Source organism: Jaculus jaculus, chromosome 3, assembly GCF_020740685.1.
Source record: "Jaculus jaculus isolate mJacJac1 chromosome 3, mJacJac1.mat.Y.cur, whole genome shotgun sequence".
Classification (NCBI taxonomy): Eukaryota; Metazoa; Chordata; class Mammalia; order Rodentia; family Dipodidae; genus Jaculus; species Jaculus jaculus.
This window is the reverse complement of record NC_059104.1, coordinates 34859193-34880008: the sequence shown is the minus strand read 5'-3', so window position 1 is coordinate 34880008 and position 20816 is coordinate 34859193. Positions and strand designations below refer to the sequence as shown.

Sequence of the window (20816 nt, the reverse complement as noted above, 5' to 3'; positions counted from 1 at the left end):
GAAATTTCTAACACAGGTGCAACCATTTTGTTTTCTTCTTTTTTAAAGAGGCCGATAGAAAATGGGCACAGAAGGGCCTCTAGCTCCTGCCAATGAACTCCAGATGTATGTGCCACTTTGTGCATCTGGCATATGCGGCTCCTGGGGAAGTGAACCTGGGCCCTTTGATTCTGCAGGCAAGTCTTGCCTTAACCACTAAGCCTTCTCTCCAGCCCGAGTTTTAATTCCCATTTCTACAGTACTCAGAACATATTGTTTTCCTAAGTCTACCCTCTCTAGCTGTTAAACCCTGCAATTTCCATGTCCGAAGGTTCTGGTTTACTTCCTCCAACGAGGCACCAGTGGGGACCGAGAAATGTCAGAAGAGTGAGCAGGTGGGCAGTCTTCACCTTACTGTGCATGTCCCCGGGCAAAACAGGGAAGATGTACACAGAGGCTTCCAGGCAACGTGATGTGCCACAGACACCAGATGACTGGCCAAGGACTCTCTACAAACATCAACAGCAGAACCACCAAATGCTACTACAAGGGAGGATGGTTAATCTCAACGTGATCTCAACTGTTCATGGGAAACCTCGTAATCTCAAAGATTGCTTTTAAATGTGAATGTCGTCAAACTGATTTGTAAGGTTGCTTTAATCAAGTATTACTTTTCTGATTTACATATATCATACTCCAAGATATTTTGTTTATGAAGTGGGTTCCATTACCAGTAAGTTTTGAAGCTATCATTCCAATTCATAAACCTATATTCTCTCCAGTAGCATCAACTGTTAGATTCGTTGATAGACTTCACATCACAATGTGTACCCTCAAGGGTTCAATTCAATCACTTCTAGTTCACTGATAAAATGAGCATTAATTAGCATTAACTGCCATTTACCTCCTTTTACTATTTAAAAGACCAGAAAAATCAAAGCGCAATTTTATTCAATAAATATTGTATGATCCAAATACATTCTTTTGCAGAAGGTAGCATCTATTACTTTACAATAATGATAGCAAAATATCGACCAAATAATGAGTTATCACACAGTTTCCATCACAGCAGCTATTTCCTTGAACTGTCTGTAGAAATTCTGGTAAGAAAAAGGAAGGGAAAAATATTAATTTTACTTTCAAAAGACACTTAAATAGTTCCTTTAATTATATCTGACTATGAGAGTTGTATAACATAGTATTTGCATTTTAATGTTACAGCCTCAACAAAAGTTGCTAGGTTAGACAAATTCAATTTTAGTACAAGTGAAACTACGACTCTAGAACTGAATGAGATCGTAAGTAAACTTTATTTATTTACTTAGAGACAGGGCCTCACTATGTAGCTCAGGCTAGTCCAAAACTAGTGATCCTTCTGCCTCAAGTTCCCAGGTACTAAGATCACAGGCATGCAACACCATCCTGGTTATAAAAGTACAAGCTTCAAATATAAGTGGCACAAGCATCTGTTGCTCATCTGCAGCAACAAGAGGACTAGTACACACAAACACACACGCCAATTTAAAAAGAAAAAAATTCCGAGGCTCTTGTGTACAGTATGGTAAGAATAGTTAATAGTATACACTTAATAGAAAGTATTTATAGACTAGACTTTCAGTGTCTGCATTATAATACACAAGATTAACTATGTATAGTAATGGACATGTTGATTACTGTCCTTAAGGCCGCCATTACACAACATATTTATATTAAGTCATGTCATATACCTTGACTTTTTTTTGCTTCTTCAAAGTAGCATCCCAGGCTGACCTGTAGTTCAGTACATGGCCTCAAACTCAAAGCAAGCCTCCTACCTCAATAACGCTGCAGAAGAAAAGATGACCTATTTACTTAGAAAGCATGAATGTTGCAGAAGAGGCCAGTACCTGTAAATTACTAAAAGGACTGAAATCTATGTTTATTTTGTCCCTTTATAGTCACATCTTGTCCCAACATATCCAGCTAAAGGCTATTCATACATCACACCATACCATATTTCCTTTTCCTCCAAGTTCCAATTCCTTTCAAAACAGAAATCAGCAATACTAATGGTAGATCTGTGGCCATATCTATTTTTTAAAAAAGACTAGGCCATTTGCCTAGAATGCATGTGGCCTTGAGTCAAACCTTAGTACCATAAATACAAAAGAAAGAAATCAAAATAAGAGGAATCTCTTAGCTGGAGTTTATAAAAGAAATCCAAGGAAAGTAATGAGACTTTTCTCATAGATGTCTAGGCTGGGAAAAAGGAAGCCTGGGCTTAGTGATGGAGACCTTGCCTAGCATAAGCAAAAACCTGTGTTTGGACCCCACACCACAAAAAATAAAATTAAAAACACACAAAAATCACTTTCAGGCTGGGAAGATGGCTTAGTAGTTAAAGGCACTTGTTTGCAAAGCCTACTACTGCAGATTCAATTCGCCAGTATCAATGTATGTTTCCAGTGGCAAGAGGCACTGGTGTGAACTCATTCTCCCCATCTCTTGTTCTCCCCTCCTCTCTCTCTAAATAAATACTTAAAAAGCACCTTGAGGGCTGGAGAGATGGCTCAGCAGCTAGGACTTTTGCCTGCAAATGTTAACAAGCCAAGCTCAATTCCCCAGTACCCATGTAAAACCAGATGCATAGGAGCGCCCATTCTATCTCTGTCTCTCTTCTAGAAAAGTTAAGGAAGAAAGAAAAGAAACACTTTTAGCTATGTGTTGTGGCACACACCTTTAATCCCAGCACTCAGGAGGCAGAGGTGGGAGGATTGCTGTGAGTTCGAAGCCACTCTGAGACTACAGAGTGCATTCCAGGTCAGCCTGGGCTAGAGGAGACCCTATCTCAAAAACAAAAAACTTTTTAAAAAAATATTTATTTATTTATTTGAGAGCGACAGACACAGAGAGAAAGACAGATAGAGGGAGAGAGAGAGAATGGGCGCGCCAGGGCTTCCAGCCTCTGCAAACGAACTCCAGACGCATGCGCCCCCTTGTGCATCTGGAGCCTTGAACTGGGGTCCTTAGGCTTCACAGGCAAGCCATTAACCGCTAAGCCATCTCTCCAGCCCAAAACTTTTAAGCTAGCTAATGATCAAAGATCTCAGCAGATACATTCAAATCTGATTTAGTACCTACCCCTTTGTTCTTCCTTAGGAACAGAAAACAGGTAATGTGATCATATAAACAGCACAGGCCAGTGTATAAAGTACTAAGTTACTTTAGCCTCTAGCTAACAGAACTGATCAAGAAGTACAGTTGCTCTAATTTTTTAAATATTTTTTTAAAATTTTATTTATTTATTTGAGAGCGACAGACACACAGAGAAAGACAGGTAGAAGGAGAGAGAGAGAATGGGCGCGCCAGGGCTTCCAGCCTCTGCAAACGAACTCCAGATGTGTGCGCCCCCTTGTGCATCTGGCTAACGTGGGACCTGGGGAACCGAGCCTCGAACCGGGGTCCTTAGGCTTCACAGGCAAGCGCTTAACTGCTACGCCATCTCTCCAGCCCGAGTTGCTCTAATTTCTATCTTATCAACAGTCTAAAAATCAGTTATTCAAAGAGAGATGCATTCTGCTTAGAATTCTTATTAAATTGCAAGGAAAAAGAAAAAAGGACAGAAGTCCTGGAGAGATGGCTCAGCAATGAAAAGCACTTGCTCGCAAAACCTGCTGGCAGGGTTCAGTTTCCCAGTGCTCAAATAAAGCCAGATGACCAAGTGACGCATGCATCTGGACTTCGTTTGCAGAGGCAGGAAGCCCTAGAGTAGCCATATGCTTTCTCTCTCTGCTCACAAATATATTTTTTTAAAGCATTTTATTCACCTATTTATTTATTTGAGCCAGAGAGAGGGAGAGAATAGAGAATAGGAGCGCCAGGGCCTCCAGCCACTGCAAACAAACTCCAGATGCATGCACCCCCCCCCCTTGTGCATGTGATTTACATGGGTCCTGGAGACTCAAACCTGGGTCCTTAGGCTTCGCAGGCATACGCCTTAACCACTAAGCCATCTCTCCAGCCCCACAAATATATTTTTTTTAAGAATCTTTTTAAAGGATTTAGAAGTAGGTGTGGTGGTGCACGCCTTTAATCCCAGCATTTAGGAGGCAGAAGAGGATTTCTGCCAGTTTGAGTCCAGCCTGGCACTACAGAGTAAGTTCCAGATTAACCTAGGCTACAGTGAGATCCTACTCTAAAAAACAAAACCCTAAAAAACAAAATAAAACAAACAAACAAAAAGGGCTGGGTAGATGGCTCAGCAGTTTAAGGTGCTTGCTTTCAAAGCCTGCCAGCCTGGGCTTGATTTCCCAGTATTCATGCCATGCCACATGTGCAACGTGGCGCGTGTATGGAGTTTCCTGAAGTGACAAGAGGCCTGGCGCACCCATGCTCTTTCCCTCAGTCTCAAAAAAAAAATTTTTTTTTAAAAAAACAAGAATGCAACAGTTAAATGCAAAAGATTATGTACAAACTGAGCACATCTTGTAGAAAGAAATCAAGTTCCAAAGTATACAAACTTCAGTCTTTTGTATGGACTAGTATATGTAAAACATGGACTTGCAAATAAAAATTGGGGGCTGGAGATGGCTCAGGGGTGAAAGCACATGCAGCTAGAGTTCTTTTCCAAAGCTGGAGGCCCTGGTGCACCCATTAAGTTTCTTTTCTATCTCTCTCTGCTTGCAAATAAACAAAAATGCTGTTTTAAAAAAATTAAAACTTTTTGGGAGGCAGATGTAGGAGGATCCCAGTGAGTTTGAGGCCGCCCTGAGACTACACAGTGACTTCCAGGTCAGCTTGAGCTAGAGTCAGACCCTACCTTGAAAAACCAAAAAATTAAAACTTTGTCTTAAAGATTTTATACAGTTCCTGAAAGAGTAACCATACTTAAATTCAATGATTTTTCTTTTTAAATAAAATCAACAAACCTGAAATTGTGGAATTGTCATTTCAATGAATTTGTTCTTTATTTGACCAGATTGATCTGCCACTTTGAGCATCACAGCCACATAAGGGTATTTAAGCGATCTGCAACTGTCCGAGCTCACAGCCATACCCAGCTTCCACTGAAAATCTATAAGCTTTAAGGAAACAGTACAAATCAGTCCACCTGTAACACTATTGTTTTGAATGTATATTTAGTTTATTACGTTCATTGTAGTTTCAGTTCTGATATCAGGAAAAGGAAAATACCTTCTTTCAAGGTTGTAATCATCAACTGACAGTGCAGATTAACAAAGGACATAACAGAGCTGGAAAACAATTCTGTCACTGTTACAAAAGAATAAAAGCAAAAAATCAAACAAAAGTCCCTACCAAATGTGCAGAAGTACTGCTTTTCTTAGCAGGCTGAGATTTTGCTCTATTTCAGTGTTTTAGAGCATTGTCTACCTCACTTTCTACAGGGAAGGCCCTTCCCCGTTCCACAACCCAACAGTCCTACAACAGAACACGCATTACATGGCCGGGCACGGTGGGTACGCCTTTAATCCCAGCACTTGGGAGGATGAGGCAGGAGGAACTTGGAGTTCGAGGCCACCCTCAAGACTAGAGTGAATTCCAGGTCAACCTGAGCTAGAGAGAGATCCTACCTCAAAAAAACAGAAACCACAAGATGCATTATTACATGATCTTCACCATTGCATGTGGGAACTATTCCAGTTTCTTTCCTCAGTGAAGTCCTCAAGCTGAAACCTTCCATTAGAATGAATAGGGATGTGGCTTTAGATCTCTATCAGTCTTCCTGACATGCCAGGTGATACAGTTGACATGTGTTAAGTGTCATACTGACTCAACCTATCATAGGTCATTATTTGTTTTACAGATGACAAACTAGATTTCAGAAAGCTCAGGCAATAGGTCAGCCAGTTCTAGAATCGGAACAGAAATCAACATGTGACTGACACCAAAGTTACATGAGTGAGAGCTTCTGCTCTTTTAAACCCTGTTGCCACCACTAGCTGTTCAGTTAATGCCCTGGCATTAAACAGGTCTGGATGAATGAAGCTCCGAAGACTGACTCTAAGACATGGACGGAAGACTTTGTCTGTCATATTTCCAAAGCATAGACAGATGTGTGGCACATAGCAGGAACCCAAAACACACTTCCTGATTGACTGCTACTTTTTCTACCAAACTAACACATGCCTTACGAGCTTACCTCTCTGACAGACACAAGGAAAGATGCTGATTTTGGTTTTTTAGTTTCTTCAGCTTTTACTTATTCGGACCAAGTAACAACTTCCAAGCTCCTTACAGGCTGGGCCAGATAAGAAGTCCACTTTTTCCACTGTTCTTCATAAATGTGAAACATCTCATTAGTTTTTTACTCCCCCTTAATTTCTTTAGAAGTATATTTACTTAAGACCGTGGGATGGGATTCCAAGTATGTGGTTTGTGTTACTATTCCCAGCTCATTAGTTATGTGCGTCATACCATCATTTATTTCATCTTGTGAACTTGTTTAAAACTGTATTTGCAACTTTTTAGTCTATCTGAACTACAAAAAACAATTGAATCATGTCCTTAAACTCATTATTAATTCTAACGAACTGTTTTAATTATTGGCTTTTCCTATGTATACAATCATGATTGGTGAATAATCATACACAAGAGATGTTTAGCACCCTGATTGGCCACCCAAATATGTCAATGTCTTAATCACTGAGTCTTGTGAGCGTGTTTGCCTGTGTGACAAAGCAGGCTTTAAAGATTTAACAAAATTAAGGATGCTGAGCTAAGATTTTCCTAGATGTAATCTTACTAAAATTACAGGCTCTTTACAGAAGGAAGGCAAGAGGGTTCCACACAGAAAAGGAAGCTGGCACTGGAATGATGTACTTTCAAGATGGAAGTAAAGGTTACAAACCAATAAGTGGGTCAGGTTCGAAGAGCTGAAAAGACAAGGAAACTCCCGTCTTAGTCTTAACCCTTTAAGACTAGTTTTGCATGGTTTTAAGCCAAAAGGTTAAATTTAGAAAAACCTATTTAAAAAAAATCAAAATAGAAGAGACTAGCCAGGCGTGGTGACACACACCTTTAATCCCAGCACTCAGGAGGTAGAAGCAGTGGTAGGAGGATTGCTGTTAAGTTCCAGGCCACCCTGCGACTACATAGTGAATTCCAGGTCAGCCTGGGCTACAGTGAGACCTTACCTTAAAAAAAAAAAAAAAAAGGCAAGGATTCAGTGGAGGGGGAATTTGGGAAGGGGAAAAGGGATGGTGGGAGAGAAGTAAGATTATGTTATATAGTCTGTATTTATGGAAGCTGTTGATAAAGTTTTAAAAACAGTCTGGAGAGATGGCTTAGCAGTTAATGGCTTGCCTGTGAAGCCTAAGGACACTGGTTCAAGGCTTGATTCCCCAGGACCCACGTAAGCCAGATGCACAAGGTGGCACATGTATCTGGAGTTGCTTTGCAGAGGCTGGAGGCCCTTGGGCACCCATTCTCTCTCTATCTGACTCTTTGTCACTCTCAAATAAATAAAAATAAACAAAAAATTTAAAAGTTTTTAAAATGTTTTTAAAAACCCTATAATCTAGTACAACTCAGTTGTAGGGTGCTTTTATTAAAGCACAAAATTTAATGCAAGGAAACAAACAAAATGATCTGAGATTGAATAAAAAGGCACTAACAGGTAATTTGGAGCCAAGCGAGAAGGCAGTTTGTTACTACCTCCAAGTTCCCCTACCTCCCAGGAATCCTCAAGGCAACATTAAACTGGGTGTGGTGGTGCATGCCTTTAATTCCAGCACTTGGGAGGCAAAGGTAGAAGGATCACCATGAGTTTGAGGCTGTCCTGAGACTACATAGTGAATTCCAGGTCAGCCTGAGCTAATGTGAAACCCTACCTAAAAAAAAAATTAAAAAAGCAACAGCAAGATTAACTACATTGTGCCGGGCTTGTAATCTCAGGCACCCAGCCACTTGAACAACTTAAGTGAGACCCTGTCTCAAAACAGGGAGCTGAGAATGTTGCTCAGTCTGAGGCCATAGGTTCAATCTCCAGTATCACCAAAACTAAATGCGTAAATAAAAATCACAGGCTGGAGAGATGGTTAGTGGTTAAGGTGCTTACTGGCAAAGCCAAAGGACCCAGGTTCAAGTCTCCAGGACCCATGTAAGCCTGGTGCACAAGGTGGCGCATTTACGGTAGCTGAAGGCCCTGATGTGCCCATTCTCTTTTTTTTAAAAAAAAACATTTTATTTATTTATTTGAGAGCGACAGACACAGGGAGAAAGACAGATAGAGGGAGAGAGAGAGAATGGGCGCGCCAGGGCTTCCAGCCTCTGCAAACGAACTCCAGATGCATGCGCCCCCTTGTGCATCTGGCTAACGTGGGACCTGGGGAACCGAGCCTCGAACCGGGGTCCTTAGGCTTCACAGGCAAGCGCTTAACCGCTAAGCCATCTCTCCAGCCCATGATGTGCCCATTCTCTTATTTGCCTCTTTCTCTCTCTCTTTCAAATAAACAAATATTTTTTAAAAACTTGGCAAAAAAAAAGTTGGAGACAAATGACAAAGAATACTCAATGACAGACTCTTAGCATCTCTATTCTCATTATGTTTTTACCGCAACACTTTTTTTATACCTTATAAGGACAAAGTAACTCCTGACCCAAAACATGCTAGTTTTAGGACTCTTCTTGAAGTGTTTTTTATCTGAAATATAACTTAGCCAGGAATGGTGGCTTACGCCTTTAATCCCAGCACTTGGGAGGCAGTGGAAGGACTGCCATGAGTTCTAGGTCATCCTGAGACTACATAGTGAATTCCAGATCAGTCTGTGCTCGAGACCCAAAAAATATATAAAAATGAAAAACAACTTAATATCCAAGAGCACCAAAATCTATGAAGTAAGAACTAAGACACAAAGTCGAATTCTTAACAAGGCATAGTAATTTATGCCTGTGATTCCAGAATTCGGGAGCCAGAGGCAGGGGGAACAGCTGCAAGTTCAAGGACATCCTGGTTTTCATAGCTAGTTCCAATCCAAGCAAAGCTAAAATACTGAGATCCTGTCTCAACAACAAGAAGAAAGTAACACGCTTACTCCTAGCATAAAATATATGCTGTGAAGTTTTAAAATTTATATTCCATCCCAGAAATATTTCTTTTAAAGCCAGAGGTGTTTGCAGAGCTAATTCTGCACATCCCAATTCCTCATGCATCCCTCACATTTCAGAACTGCCTTCAACTCATCAATCTTCGGTAATCGACAGCTTCATCCAGGAGCAACCATACTTGGTGTGAACTCTCTATGCTGGGGTGGGCGGGGGAGCGACTGTCATCTCACATGCAAGGAGGAAGGAGCGATGGGAGACAAGCGAGGTCACGGGTTCGGGGCTCGGGCGAAAACACGAAAGTGCAGGCCCGGGCACACACTCACCTGGCTGGTGACCTGAAACGGAAGCAGAAACACAGTTTAGCGAAAGGCTCGTCCTGATCCGCAGCCCCGCCGGCCCTTCCTTCCCCGGGGGTTACTCACCTGGGACTTAGCATCCAGCACCGGCTCACTGCTCTCAGACGCCCGCTCCATCGCAACAGCGCGCAGCCGCCGCGGCGCACTCGGGCGGAAGCGCCCGCCCCCCTCGCGACGACACTTCCGCTTCCTGTCCCTCGCGGCCGGGCCCATGCAGCGAATGTGGGGGAGAGAAGGAAAAAAAAAATTTATCCGAATGGCTCAGTTTGTGTGCCAATAAAACATAATCTGTAAATAAGTACTCCGCACTGGAGTAAAAGTAGAAAATTTTTGGAGATACCTAGAGCGTGAAAGGACTAACTGCACTTGGCCTCCCCCACCTTGGGGAAACGTGGACTCTTCCACTCCGGAGGGTGAAGTCTCTGCGCAAGCGCGAACTAGTGATTCCCAGGCTGGCTCGCTGGAGCCTCGCTGGGTTTGAGCGGTGCCACGAACCCCCCCAGACTCCCCCGCCAGTGCAGTGGATTTTGTTGTGTGAATCCTGTGAGGCTTTTCTTAGTTCGTGAGGTCTCGGCACTGGCTTTTACTTCACTGGCCTAACTTGCGCCTGGAAACAGGAGAAAGAATTTTTTTTTTTTTTAATATCGCTCACTATTGCATTGTACATTTCAACCCGATTGCAGCAGCACTTTCCCCAACCCATCTTCCCTCATATTCACCGCAGATGCATGCTGCAAAGAGTGTCTAGAATTTTTTTATTTTCTTGCCAGTTTTTAAAAATTAATTAATTTATTGGAGAGAGAAAGAGACGGAAAGAATAGGCACACCAGGACCTCATGCCACTGCAAACAAACTCCAGACGCATGTGCCACCTTGCGCATCTGGCTTTAAGTGGGTACTAGGGAATCAAACCTCGGTCTTTTGGTTTTACAGGCAAGCGCCTTACCCGCTAAGGCATCTCTCCAGCCTTCCTGATAACTTTTTTTTTTGGAAAAACTTCAACATATCCTGAGAAAAATTGCAAAATCTCATTCATTGAACATTGCTATTCCCTTCATCTAGATCCACCAACGGTCACTGCTTTACACGTTTTCTCCATCACTGCCTAAATAAATGGCACCGAGGAATACTAAACACTTCAGGAGTATCCCCTGTACTCCTAGGAACGACAGAGTTACTTAGTAGTATCTAAGTTGCTAAGGAGATACTTAGGAGTCTTTCTTGTAAAAATGAATGAATCAAATAAAGGGCTGGAAAGATTGCTTAGTGTGTAAGGCGCTTGCCTATAAAGCCTAAAGACCCAGGATTGATTCTACAGTAACTACATAAGGCAGATGCACAAGGTGGTGCATGTGTCTGGAGTTCGTTTGCAATGGGTAGAGGGCCTGGAATGCCCATTCTCCCCCCACCCACCTCTTTCTTTCTCAAAATCAATAAATAAAACATTTTTAAAAATAATAAAAATATCCCTAAGAAACTATGTTAATTTAAAGGGATTATCTAATAAAGAGAACAATTTTAAACTTTCTCAATTTTTTTTTTTGTTTATTTTTATGTATTTATTTGATAGCAACAGACAGAGAGAGAAAGAGGTAGAGAGAGAGAGAGAATGGGCACGCCAGGGCCTCCAGCCACTGCTAACGAACTCCAGAGGCATGCGCCCCCTTGCGCATCTGGCTAACACGGGCCCTGGGGAATCGAGCCTCGAACCAGGGTCCTTAGGCTTCACAGGCAAGTGCTTAACCACTAAGCCATCTCTCCAGCCCTCTTTTTGGTTTTTTGAGGTAGGATCTCACTCTAGCCCAGGCTGACCTGGAATTCACTATGTAATCTCAGGCTGGCCTCGAACTCCCCGCGATCCACCAACCTCTGCCTCCCAAGTGCTGGGATTAAAGGCATGCGCCACCACGCCCAGCCCTTTCTCAAATTTTTGTTTTGTTCTTTTCAAGGTAGGGTCTCGCTCTAGTGCAGGCTGACCTGGAACTAACCCTGTAGTTCCAGGTTGGCCTAGAACTTACAGCCATCCTACCTCTGCTTCCTGAATGCTGGAATTAACGGCATGCACCATTACTTCAGTCTTTGGATTTTCTTGTTGCTGTTTGTTTATTTTAAGACAATCTCTCAGTAGCCCACTCACTAGGTAACCCAGACTGTCCTGGAACTCGGCACTCCTGCCTTAGTGTTGGGATTCCAGGAATGAACCACCACCCCCTTCTTGTTGCAACAATATTCTTGACAATTATTACCTTCTCCATCCACAATCAAAATCTAACCAAGAGGTCAGTTCTCTTCGGTCTCTGAATCTAGAACCGCCCTGGTAAAGTGATAGGATGAAGTGCCTCCTTCTTGGGTAGACTCATTTTAATTGTTGGTAAAACTTGCTGGTCCCATGCAGTTCCTGTTTTCTTGTCTGTTTTGAGTGGGGATTCCCAACTTTTAGAGGCCACATCTGATGCTTTGATCTCTGCTTCCATTTTCAAGGCCAACGGTGGCAGAAACACATCCTCATCTTTTGTACTCTACCTATTTTTATTTATTATTTTATTTATTTAATTTTTGGGTTTTTTGTTGTTGTTTTTGGTTTTTCGAAGTAGGGGGTCTCACTCTAGCCCAGGCTGACCTGGAATTCACTATGGAATTTCAGGGTAGCCTCGAACTCATGGCAACCCTCCTACCTCTTGTCTCCAGAGTGCTGGGATTAAAGACATGCACCACTCTGCCCAGCTTCCTCTGCCTACTTTTACCACAGCTTTTTGACTGAAGGTATTTTTAAGAGCTCAAATGGCTAAATCAAGCATACCCAAATGTTCCAGAAGAATGCTCCCCCCACACACGGACTTTAAGGTACACAATTTTGATTACATTTTCAGGGGAGTACCTACATTACTGATTCATTTATTAATAAAAGATGAAAATCTTTGTGGACTGGGTGTCTCGAGAATTCTGCCTACTACACCTCTCATAGTTCTGTTGGAGAATTCCATTACTTAATGTTGGTAAAACACACCTAGAGCTGTGCCACCTAAGCTGTTCTCAAAATCTAGGCTTAAGGGCTGGAGAGATGGCTTAGCGGTTAAGCGCTTGCCTGTGAAGCCTAAGGACCCCAGTTTGAGGCTCGGTTCCCCAGGTCCCACGTTAGCCAGATGCACAAGGGGGCACACGCATCTGGAGTTCGTTTGCAGAGGCTGGAAGCCCTGGCGCGCCCATTCTCTCTCTCTTCCTCTATGTGTCTTTCTCTCTGTGTCTGTCGCTCTCAAATAAATAAATTTTAAAAAATTTTAAAAAATCTAGGCTTAAAAAAAAAATCAGTATCATTGGACCTTGTTAAATGTACTAATTAGTTTGGGACCACAGTCCCCAAGTGAATCAAAATCAAATTGTTTCTTTCCTGTGAAAGTCTAATAAAAATATGGAACACTATTATTCATCCAATTGATTGTTTAATTTCCACTTGTCAGGAAATCTTTTCTTTTTAGCTCCTAGCTGTCAACAGATTTATGTTGGAGGCTGGGGGGGGGGCAGTGGGTCCATACACACACACACATACACACACACACACACACAACTCAACTTCATAAAATTGCTCCAAAATGGTGGAAAGATATCTATTTTAAAATATTTAAAAATTTTTATTTATTTGAGAGAGAAAGGCAGGCAGAGAGAGAGAATGAGCATGCCAAGGCCTCTAGCCACTGCAAATGAGCTCCAGACCCATGCACCATCATGTGCATCTGCCTTATGTGGGTACCGGGAAATCATACCTGGTTCCTTAGACTTCTCAGACAAGCACCTTAACTGCTAATCCATCTCTCCAGCAAGGATATCCATTTTAAAAGCTAGCTTTTATTAGTTCTTTATATTTTTCATGCATTCTTTAAAAAACTTGTTGAGAGCTGGAGAGATGGCCCAGCGGTAGAAGTGCTTGTCTGCAAAGCTTAATGACCTGGGTTCAGTTCCCCAGTACCCACATAAAAGCTGGATGCACAAAGTGGTGCATGCATGTGAAGTTCGTTATCAGCAGCTAGAGGCCCTGGTGTGCCCATTCTCTCTCTCTCTCTCCCCCCCACCCATCTCCCCTTGTGTGGTGGTTTGACTCAGGTGTCCCCATAAACTTAGGTGTTCTGAATGCTAGGTTCCCAGCTGATGGAGATTTGGGAACTAAAGCCTTCTGGAGGCAGTGTATTGTTGGGGGCAGACTTTGAGTTTCATAGCCAGTTTCCCCATGCCAGTGTTTGGCACACTCTCCTGTTGCTGTGGTCTATCTGTTGTTGTCCAGGAGGTTGATGTCCACCTTCTGCTCATGCCATCGTTTGCCCCTGCCATGATGGAGCTTCCTCTCAAGTCTATAGGCCAAAATAAACCCTTTTTTCCCATGAGCCACTCTTGGTTGGGTGATTCCTGCCAGCAATATGAACCTGATGGCACCACCTTGCAAATAAATAAATAAAACTATTTTAAAATAAAAACTTGTTGATTATTATCCAACTTGAGTGTTTCTTGCTGAAAATCTGTTGATCCAGTGATACATGATAAGCTTTCAGATTCACATCTTTTATTTGTTCTTTTTTTATTCATTTGTTTGAGAGAGTTAGACAGAGAGACAGAGAGAATGGGTGTGTCAGGGCCTCCAGCCATTCACTGAAAATAAACTACAGATGCATGGGCCACTTTGTGCATGTATCTGGCTTATGTGGGTCCTGGGGAATTGAACCTGGGTCGTTTGGCTTTGCAGGCAAGGGTCTTAAGCACTAAGCCATCCCTCCAGCCCCAGAGTCACATCTTATAAGACTTAAGAACTTACATAAAACACATATAAAATATAGATTTTATGACTAGTGTTAATAAAATAGATAAACTTAGCTGGGCACGGTGGTGTACACCTTTAATCCCAGGACTTGGGAGACAGAGGTAGGAGGAGTTTGAGGCCAGCCTGAGACTACATAGTGAATTCCAGGCCAGCCTCCGCTAGAGTGAGACATCTACCTCAAAAATAAAAAAAAGAAAAGGAAAGGAAAAGGAAAGAAAGAAAATTGTTAAAATTAAAAATGCATGGGGGGCTGAAGGAATGGCTTAGAGGTTAAGGCATTTGCCTGCAAAGCCAAAGGACCCAGGTTCAATTCCCCAGGACCCATGTTAGCCAGATGCACAAGGGGGTGCATGCATCTGAAGTTTGTTTGCAGTGGCTGGAGGCCCTGGTGCCCCCATTCTCTCTCTCTCTCTCTTTCCCTCTCCCTCTTTCTCTGTCAAATAAATTAATTAAAATAAAATATTTTTTAAAAATGCATGAGTATAAAATACTTATTTTACTCCAATGATATGTAAGTAGGACATTAAATCAGAAAATATCTTTGGCGATCTTGCAATAAGCCTCTTCATTTCACATATAAAGTGTATAATACTATAGCATGAACTCTGATGTCTTCAAAGTCAGAGGAGTGAAGAAAAGAAAACTGATACACTTCAAGTAATGCATTTATTCTAGGGAAATTTTTAATGTCCAGTGATATAAATTCAACTCCAGTTAGCCTAAGCCAAATTGCAGAAATAAATATCTCACAGCTGCGGCCTCTGAAATGTAGGGGTGGAACCCACTACAGTGCCAACAGAATTGTGAAATTTGCATAGCAAAAGAACCCAGTCCCCTGTATTTCAGCTCTGGTCTGGCATCCTGCTTGCCTGTTGGCTCCGTTTTCTTTGGCTTCTCCATATGTTGGTGGGAGAAGACTATGTGCCTATAGACAAATGATTCACCAGCATGCTTGGGGGCACAGCCATGTATGGCTCATATTCCAAGGAGCAAGAGGAAGCTCGTCTTCAATTTCAGTCCTCAGAGAAAGACTAACTAATCTGCTTGGGTCATATGTACTCCTTGGACCAATACTGGGCCCATGTCTGCTTTGTGCCCTCTGCTGTGTACATACAGGGTATAAGTGTGTGAATGGTAAAGTCACTAGATACAGCTTGTAACAGAGAGAGGTGAGATTGATGCAACCCAACTTGGATGAAAAGATGCTAGGGAAACAAAACCGCTACCTATCCAGTAAGTGCATTTACTATCTGGTGTTATACCATACTATCCTACACAATCAATGAATACAACAGGAAGACTCATACTCCAAAACTATCCGCTTCCTAATCATGTGATATTTCTGGATGACTCAGGTGAGGGCAGTGAGATGACAAGTGTCCTTCATTGTGGAAGGTAGAGGCAGATGAGTTAGAGTCAGACACCGTGCCAGACTCATTCCTGGTGAGAAAGACTTAGCTTTGCCGGCTTGGAAACTAGAAAGGAGCTAAGACGCAGCCAGAATGGGAAAGAAAGTGACGACTCCCACATAGATTTCAGAAGCACAGCCCTGTGGATTCCTTGACAAGGGCCTCATGAGTTCCATTTCAAGTTCTGATGGTTTTAAGTCACCAAACATGCAGAGATTTGTTACAATAACAAAACTAATACAGGGCAGGATAGTAATGAAATGCTGGGACCTTTGGAACCACCAAGACCCAAATTTAGGACCCCTTTCCAGCACTCAGCTGTGACTTCAGGAATGTTAGATTTTTCTCTGTATCAGCTGTCTTATCTAAAAAAGTATCACTATCTTTTCATAAGGGTTTTATTGAAACATAAGTGATTTCCTATGAAAAAAAGCACACCGAAGTTTCACAATATCATAGGTGCTGAATAAACTGTAGCTGTTCTTAACATCATGATATGCAAACCTCTGGAGAAACGTGTAGGTTGTCTAGAGTTTAGATCATACATTCCCTCCATGTTAAACAAGAGGAAACTGGAGTTCAGGAATGTTAAGCAGCAGCATCTGGCCCACAGGTAAACCTTCAAATCATCTGATGTAATTGATAGCAGTCTAATTGCAGAGAGAGTTCCAGAGGGACTTCCGACTCCCAGGGTACCTGCTGAAGGCCTCCAGGATTCTTGATAATTGAATGTTGTATGTGAACTCCAGGTTATTGAAGAATGCTCACGCACGTGTGTGTGTGTGTGTGTGTGTGTGTGTGTGTGTGTGTGTGTGTGTATTGGTAGTTAGTGGTGGTAAGGAAGATGCAGACCTCAGACTAGGCATGGCCACTATTCCTAACATCATAAATGTTTTCCAACTTAAAGAAAGGCTAAAAATGTTTAGCCTTTGGGCAAAATCGGACTTACCCACTTATTGAAAACAACAACATACAAAAAAAAAAAAAAAAAGCAAAGCTTATTGAAAATTATCAATGAAATTTTACCTGGCTGATTCAACCAGTCACCTAAAAGTTGCAAGATATAATTGGCAACCTTTGGCTGTAAATGGGACCTTCCACACTTTTTTATTTATTTATTTATTTATTTATTTATTTATTTGAGAGCGACAGACACAGAGAGAAAGACAGGTAGAGGGAGAGAGAGAGAATGGGTGCACCAGGGCTTCCAGCCTCTGAAAACGAACTCCAGACGCATGCGCCCCCTTGTGCATCTGGCTAACGTGGGACCTGGGGAACCGAGCCTCGAACCGGGGTCCTTAGGCTTCACAGGCAAGCGCTTAACCGCTAAGCCATCCCTCCAGCCCCATACTCTTTTTTTAAAAGTATGACACAGAGGGCTGGAGGGATGGCTTAGTGGCTAAAGCACTTGCCTGAGAAGCCAAAGGACTCAGGTTCAATTCTCAAGTACCCACATAAGCCAGGTTCACGAGCTGGTGCATGCATCTGGAGTCTGTTTGTAGTGGCTAAAGGCCATGACATACTTATTCTCTCTCTCTTGTGCTCACTCACTCTCTTTCTCTCTCTCTGTCTCCTTTTCTCTCTCAAATAAATAAATAAATATACTATAATAAAAGTGTGACCCACAGCTGAGGAGATGGCTCAGCAGTTAAAGGTGCTGGCTTGCAAAGCCAGCCGGATCAGGTCCAATTCCCTAGTACCTGCATGAAGCCAAATGCAGAGGCAGATGCACCTGCAATTTGTTTTCAGTGGCAAGAGGCCCTGGTGTGCTCATACTTTCTCTCTGCAAATAAATAAAAATATTTTTTAAAAAAGTGGAACCTAAGTAAGAGAACTTCTTGACTTATAGAAACACAGCTAGATGATGATTGTCAGGATTTTTGATCAAGTGTGGAAAATTCATGCTTCAAGTGAGGACAAATGTGATGAAATCATGTAAAGCTTTGGCATGCTTTCACTTGCAAGAAGGCTATGGTTAGGATGATAGTGTGGCAATACACCAATGGGTCAGGGCAGATGTCAGGGTATATGCTCATGCAGCAGAATGACAGCTGAGACATTTTCCTGTTAAGGTAAATCATCTAAGATAATGAAGAGTCAAGGTGGTGGGCTACAGGTGAACTGAGACATGGATCCTGTTGCAGTCTGGTTCACATTGCTGGTAGAAATCACCCAACCAAGAGCAGCTTCTGGGAAAAAGAGATTTATTTTGGCTTACAGGCTCGAGGGGAAGCTCCACGATGGCAGGGGAAAACGATGGCATGAGCAGAGGGTGGACATCACCCCCTGGCCAACATAAGGTGGACCACAGCAACAGGAGGGTGTGCCCAACACTAGCAAGGGGAAACTGGCTTTAATACCCATAAGCCTGCCCCCAACAATACACTACCTCCAGGAGGCATTAATTCCCAAATATCCACCAGCTGGGGAGCTAGCATTCACAACACCTAAGTTTATGGGGGACACCTGAATCAAACCACCACAGATCCCTTGAGGTCAGCTGGGGAAGTGCCAAACCTGCATGATCGCCTGGGCTGGTTACAACTGTGATGACATACTTAGATTTGGTGTTGAATAAATTCTGAATTTCATCGATTCTGTTTTGTTTTTCAAGGTAGGGTCTCACTGTAGCCCAGGCTGATCTGGAATTCACTGTGTCATTTCAGGGTGGTCTTGAACGCATGGCAACCCTCTTATCTCTGCCTCCCAAGTGCTGGGATTAAAGGCAAGTGCCACCACGCCTGGCAAATTTCATCACTTTTTATTTTGAGGTAGGATCTCACATGTTGCTCAAGCTGTCTTTTTCCCCAGCTTCTTACCTTCCAAATAGTTGGATAACAGGTGCATATCATAGTACCCAGCCAAATTTCATCAATTCTTTTTTTTTTCAGTGCTGAGACCCAAACCCACAGCCTTGCACTTGCTAGGCAAATGCTTTTCCATTGAGTTAAATACTCAACCCCTGAATTTCATCAGTTACTAATGGTTTTTTTTAATTCCATGCTTAACATCTCAAAATTTTTACTGCACATTGCATCAGAAGAGTTCTTCCAGTCAGTTACTTAAGAAGCAGTGATGACTCAGTTGTTTTTGAAAGTGCACACATGAACTTGGGCATCGCTTTTCAACACTTCTATTAAATAAGGCTCTATACTTACTATGTTAATTGCCATTTAAAGTGTCTTCAAAAAGATAATATATTAACTTAGCATAACAAAGTTATCGATTGTGGAAACAGGCACAAAAACATAAACGGGGTTTCAATTTGTTTTAGCATTTGTGGATTAGTAGAATAAACACAATTCCATGCTTTTCTTTCCTTTCCCTACCCCTCCTCCTTTTTCCTTCCTCCTGATTTCTTTCTTCCTCTCTCTCTCTCTCTCTCTCTCTCTCTCTCTCTTCCTTCCTTCCTTCCTTCCTTCCTTTCTTCCTTCCTTCCTTCCTTCCGTTTGTTCTCTCTTTTCTTTAAGACAGGATCTCACAATGTAGCCAAGGCTAGCCTGGAACTATGTAGCTCAGGGTGGCCACAAACTTACAATTCTCTTCTTAAGTGCTGAAATTACAGGCATTCACTACCACACCCATTGTGTGCATGTATGTGTATGACTAAAAAAAAACACTGCAAGTGTTAAGTTTTGAGGTAATGAATAAATTTTAGCTGCAGAAAAAATTCAAGATGCAAGAAAAAAAAAAAGAACAATGAAGGTGGATAGAACTTTGTCCTCTGATAAGAAAAACATTTCAGCCATAGTTAAGAATATAAATAATAGGAGAGTATAATTGTTGTGGCCAGCAATGCCCCATTTTAGACTCAATGAATCAGAGTCTGCATTTCAAATGTTTATATATACATTCAAGCCTAAGAAATCTTGCATTTTCTAGCATGGCAGGTAAAGCCATGTCAAATATTGGCAGTGAAACTATACAAAAGATCAGAGGTCTGCTACATTTGTAAAATTTTCTAGGCCTGACTTTCTTGGGTTGTTTGGACAACCTCTGTAAGGCGGAAGACACCGCTGCATCTTGCAGCTTGTGTTAACAGAAGAGTCAGAATGCTTGGTGGGTCTCTTTGGTCTTTGGAGACCGCATACGCCACACTTTTGTCTGTGGTGAATGAGGATGTTGTGTGGAGTACTGAGCAAGTCATAACATTAGTGTCATAGTGTAGCACCCCAGGGATTTGGAGCAATGCCATTCCTGATCTCAAGTTATTTGAAAATTCTAACCTGGCATGCCACTTGCCCACAGTAGACACAGAGAACCTGACATGCATTTCAAGGGAGTATACATCGATTATACATCTCCAGCTGAAAATCCTGGGTAAGACATTGTCAGATTTATTAGGTCACAATGTTGGGAAGGTATGGCAGCAATTAATCAGATAGATAAAAAGAAGGAATCAGGGCTGGAGAGATGGTTCAGTGGTTAAGACACTTGCCTGCAATGCCTATTTCCCCAAGTTCAATTCCCCAGTACCCATATAAAGCCAGATGCACAAAGTGGTGTTTGCATCTGGAGTTCAGTTGCATTGGTCAGAGGCCCTGGTACACCCCTCGTCTCTCTTTTGTTTCTCTCTTTTGTCTCTCTCTTCTTGTCTCCCTCCTTCCTTGCAAATGAACACATAAAATATATTTTTAAAAATCTTGCTGGGAGTGGTGGCCCACACCTTTAATCTTAGCATTTCAGAGGCAGACGTAGGAGAATTGCTATGAGTTCAAGGCCAGCATGAGAGTATATAGTGAATCCAGGTCAGCCTGGGCTAGAGTGAGATCCTACCTCAAGAAAATCATAAATAAATGGAGGAATCAAAGGAATGGAAAAGCATGGAGGTGTTAGAGTACTTAGAAGAGGGCTGGAGAGATGACTTAGTGGTTAAGGTGCTTGTCTGCAAAGCCAAAGGACCTTGGTTCAATTCCCCAGGACCCACATAAGCCAGATGCACAAGGTGGCACATGCACCTGGAGTTCATTTGCAGTGGCTAGAGGCTCTGGCATGCCCTTTCTCCTTCTCTCTCTTAAATAAATAAATTAATTAATTAAAATTTAAAAAAAAGTCGTTAGAAAAATATGAGTGGGATGGTTGGAAGATTCCCTAAGAAATTCAAGCAGAGCATAATATTCTTTTCCTTACTCCCAGACTCCTTTTGCCCTGGACTCCTTTCTTGAGTACAGAATAGTAATGTGCGCTCCACCCCATGTCAAGTTTCTGGAGTGTGATTGG

The 20816-nt window shown here is 42.2% G+C and overlaps 1 protein-coding gene across 1 annotated transcript; it reads right to left on the bottom strand.

The window, feature by feature from the left end:
- Window positions 1-913: 913 nt before the first annotated feature.
- Window positions 914-6974, bottom strand: Commd6 (COMM domain containing 6). The gene is made up of 3 exons (XM_045144794.1): window positions 6119-6974; window positions 4887-5039; window positions 914-1079 (listed from the first exon to the last, which is right to left on the bottom strand). Exons 2-3 carry the CDS (start codon window positions 5010-5012, stop codon window positions 1029-1031), a joined length of 177 nt encoding a protein of 58 aa, XP_045000729.1. The 5' UTR covers window positions 5013-5039; window positions 6119-6974; the 3' UTR covers window positions 914-1028.
- Window positions 6975-20816: the final 13842 nt, after the last annotated feature.

Bases quoted from the DNA above. Each gene is read 5' to 3' on its own strand.
- Commd6 (XM_045144794.1), bottom strand. From the start codon at position 5,012: ATGGCTGTGAGCTCGGACAGTTGCAGATCGCTTAAATACCCTTATGTG. The intron at 1,080-4,886 runs GTTTGTTGATTT...TTTTCTTACCAG, and splicing joins TGACAATTCCACAATTTCAG to AATTTCTACAGACAGTTCAA.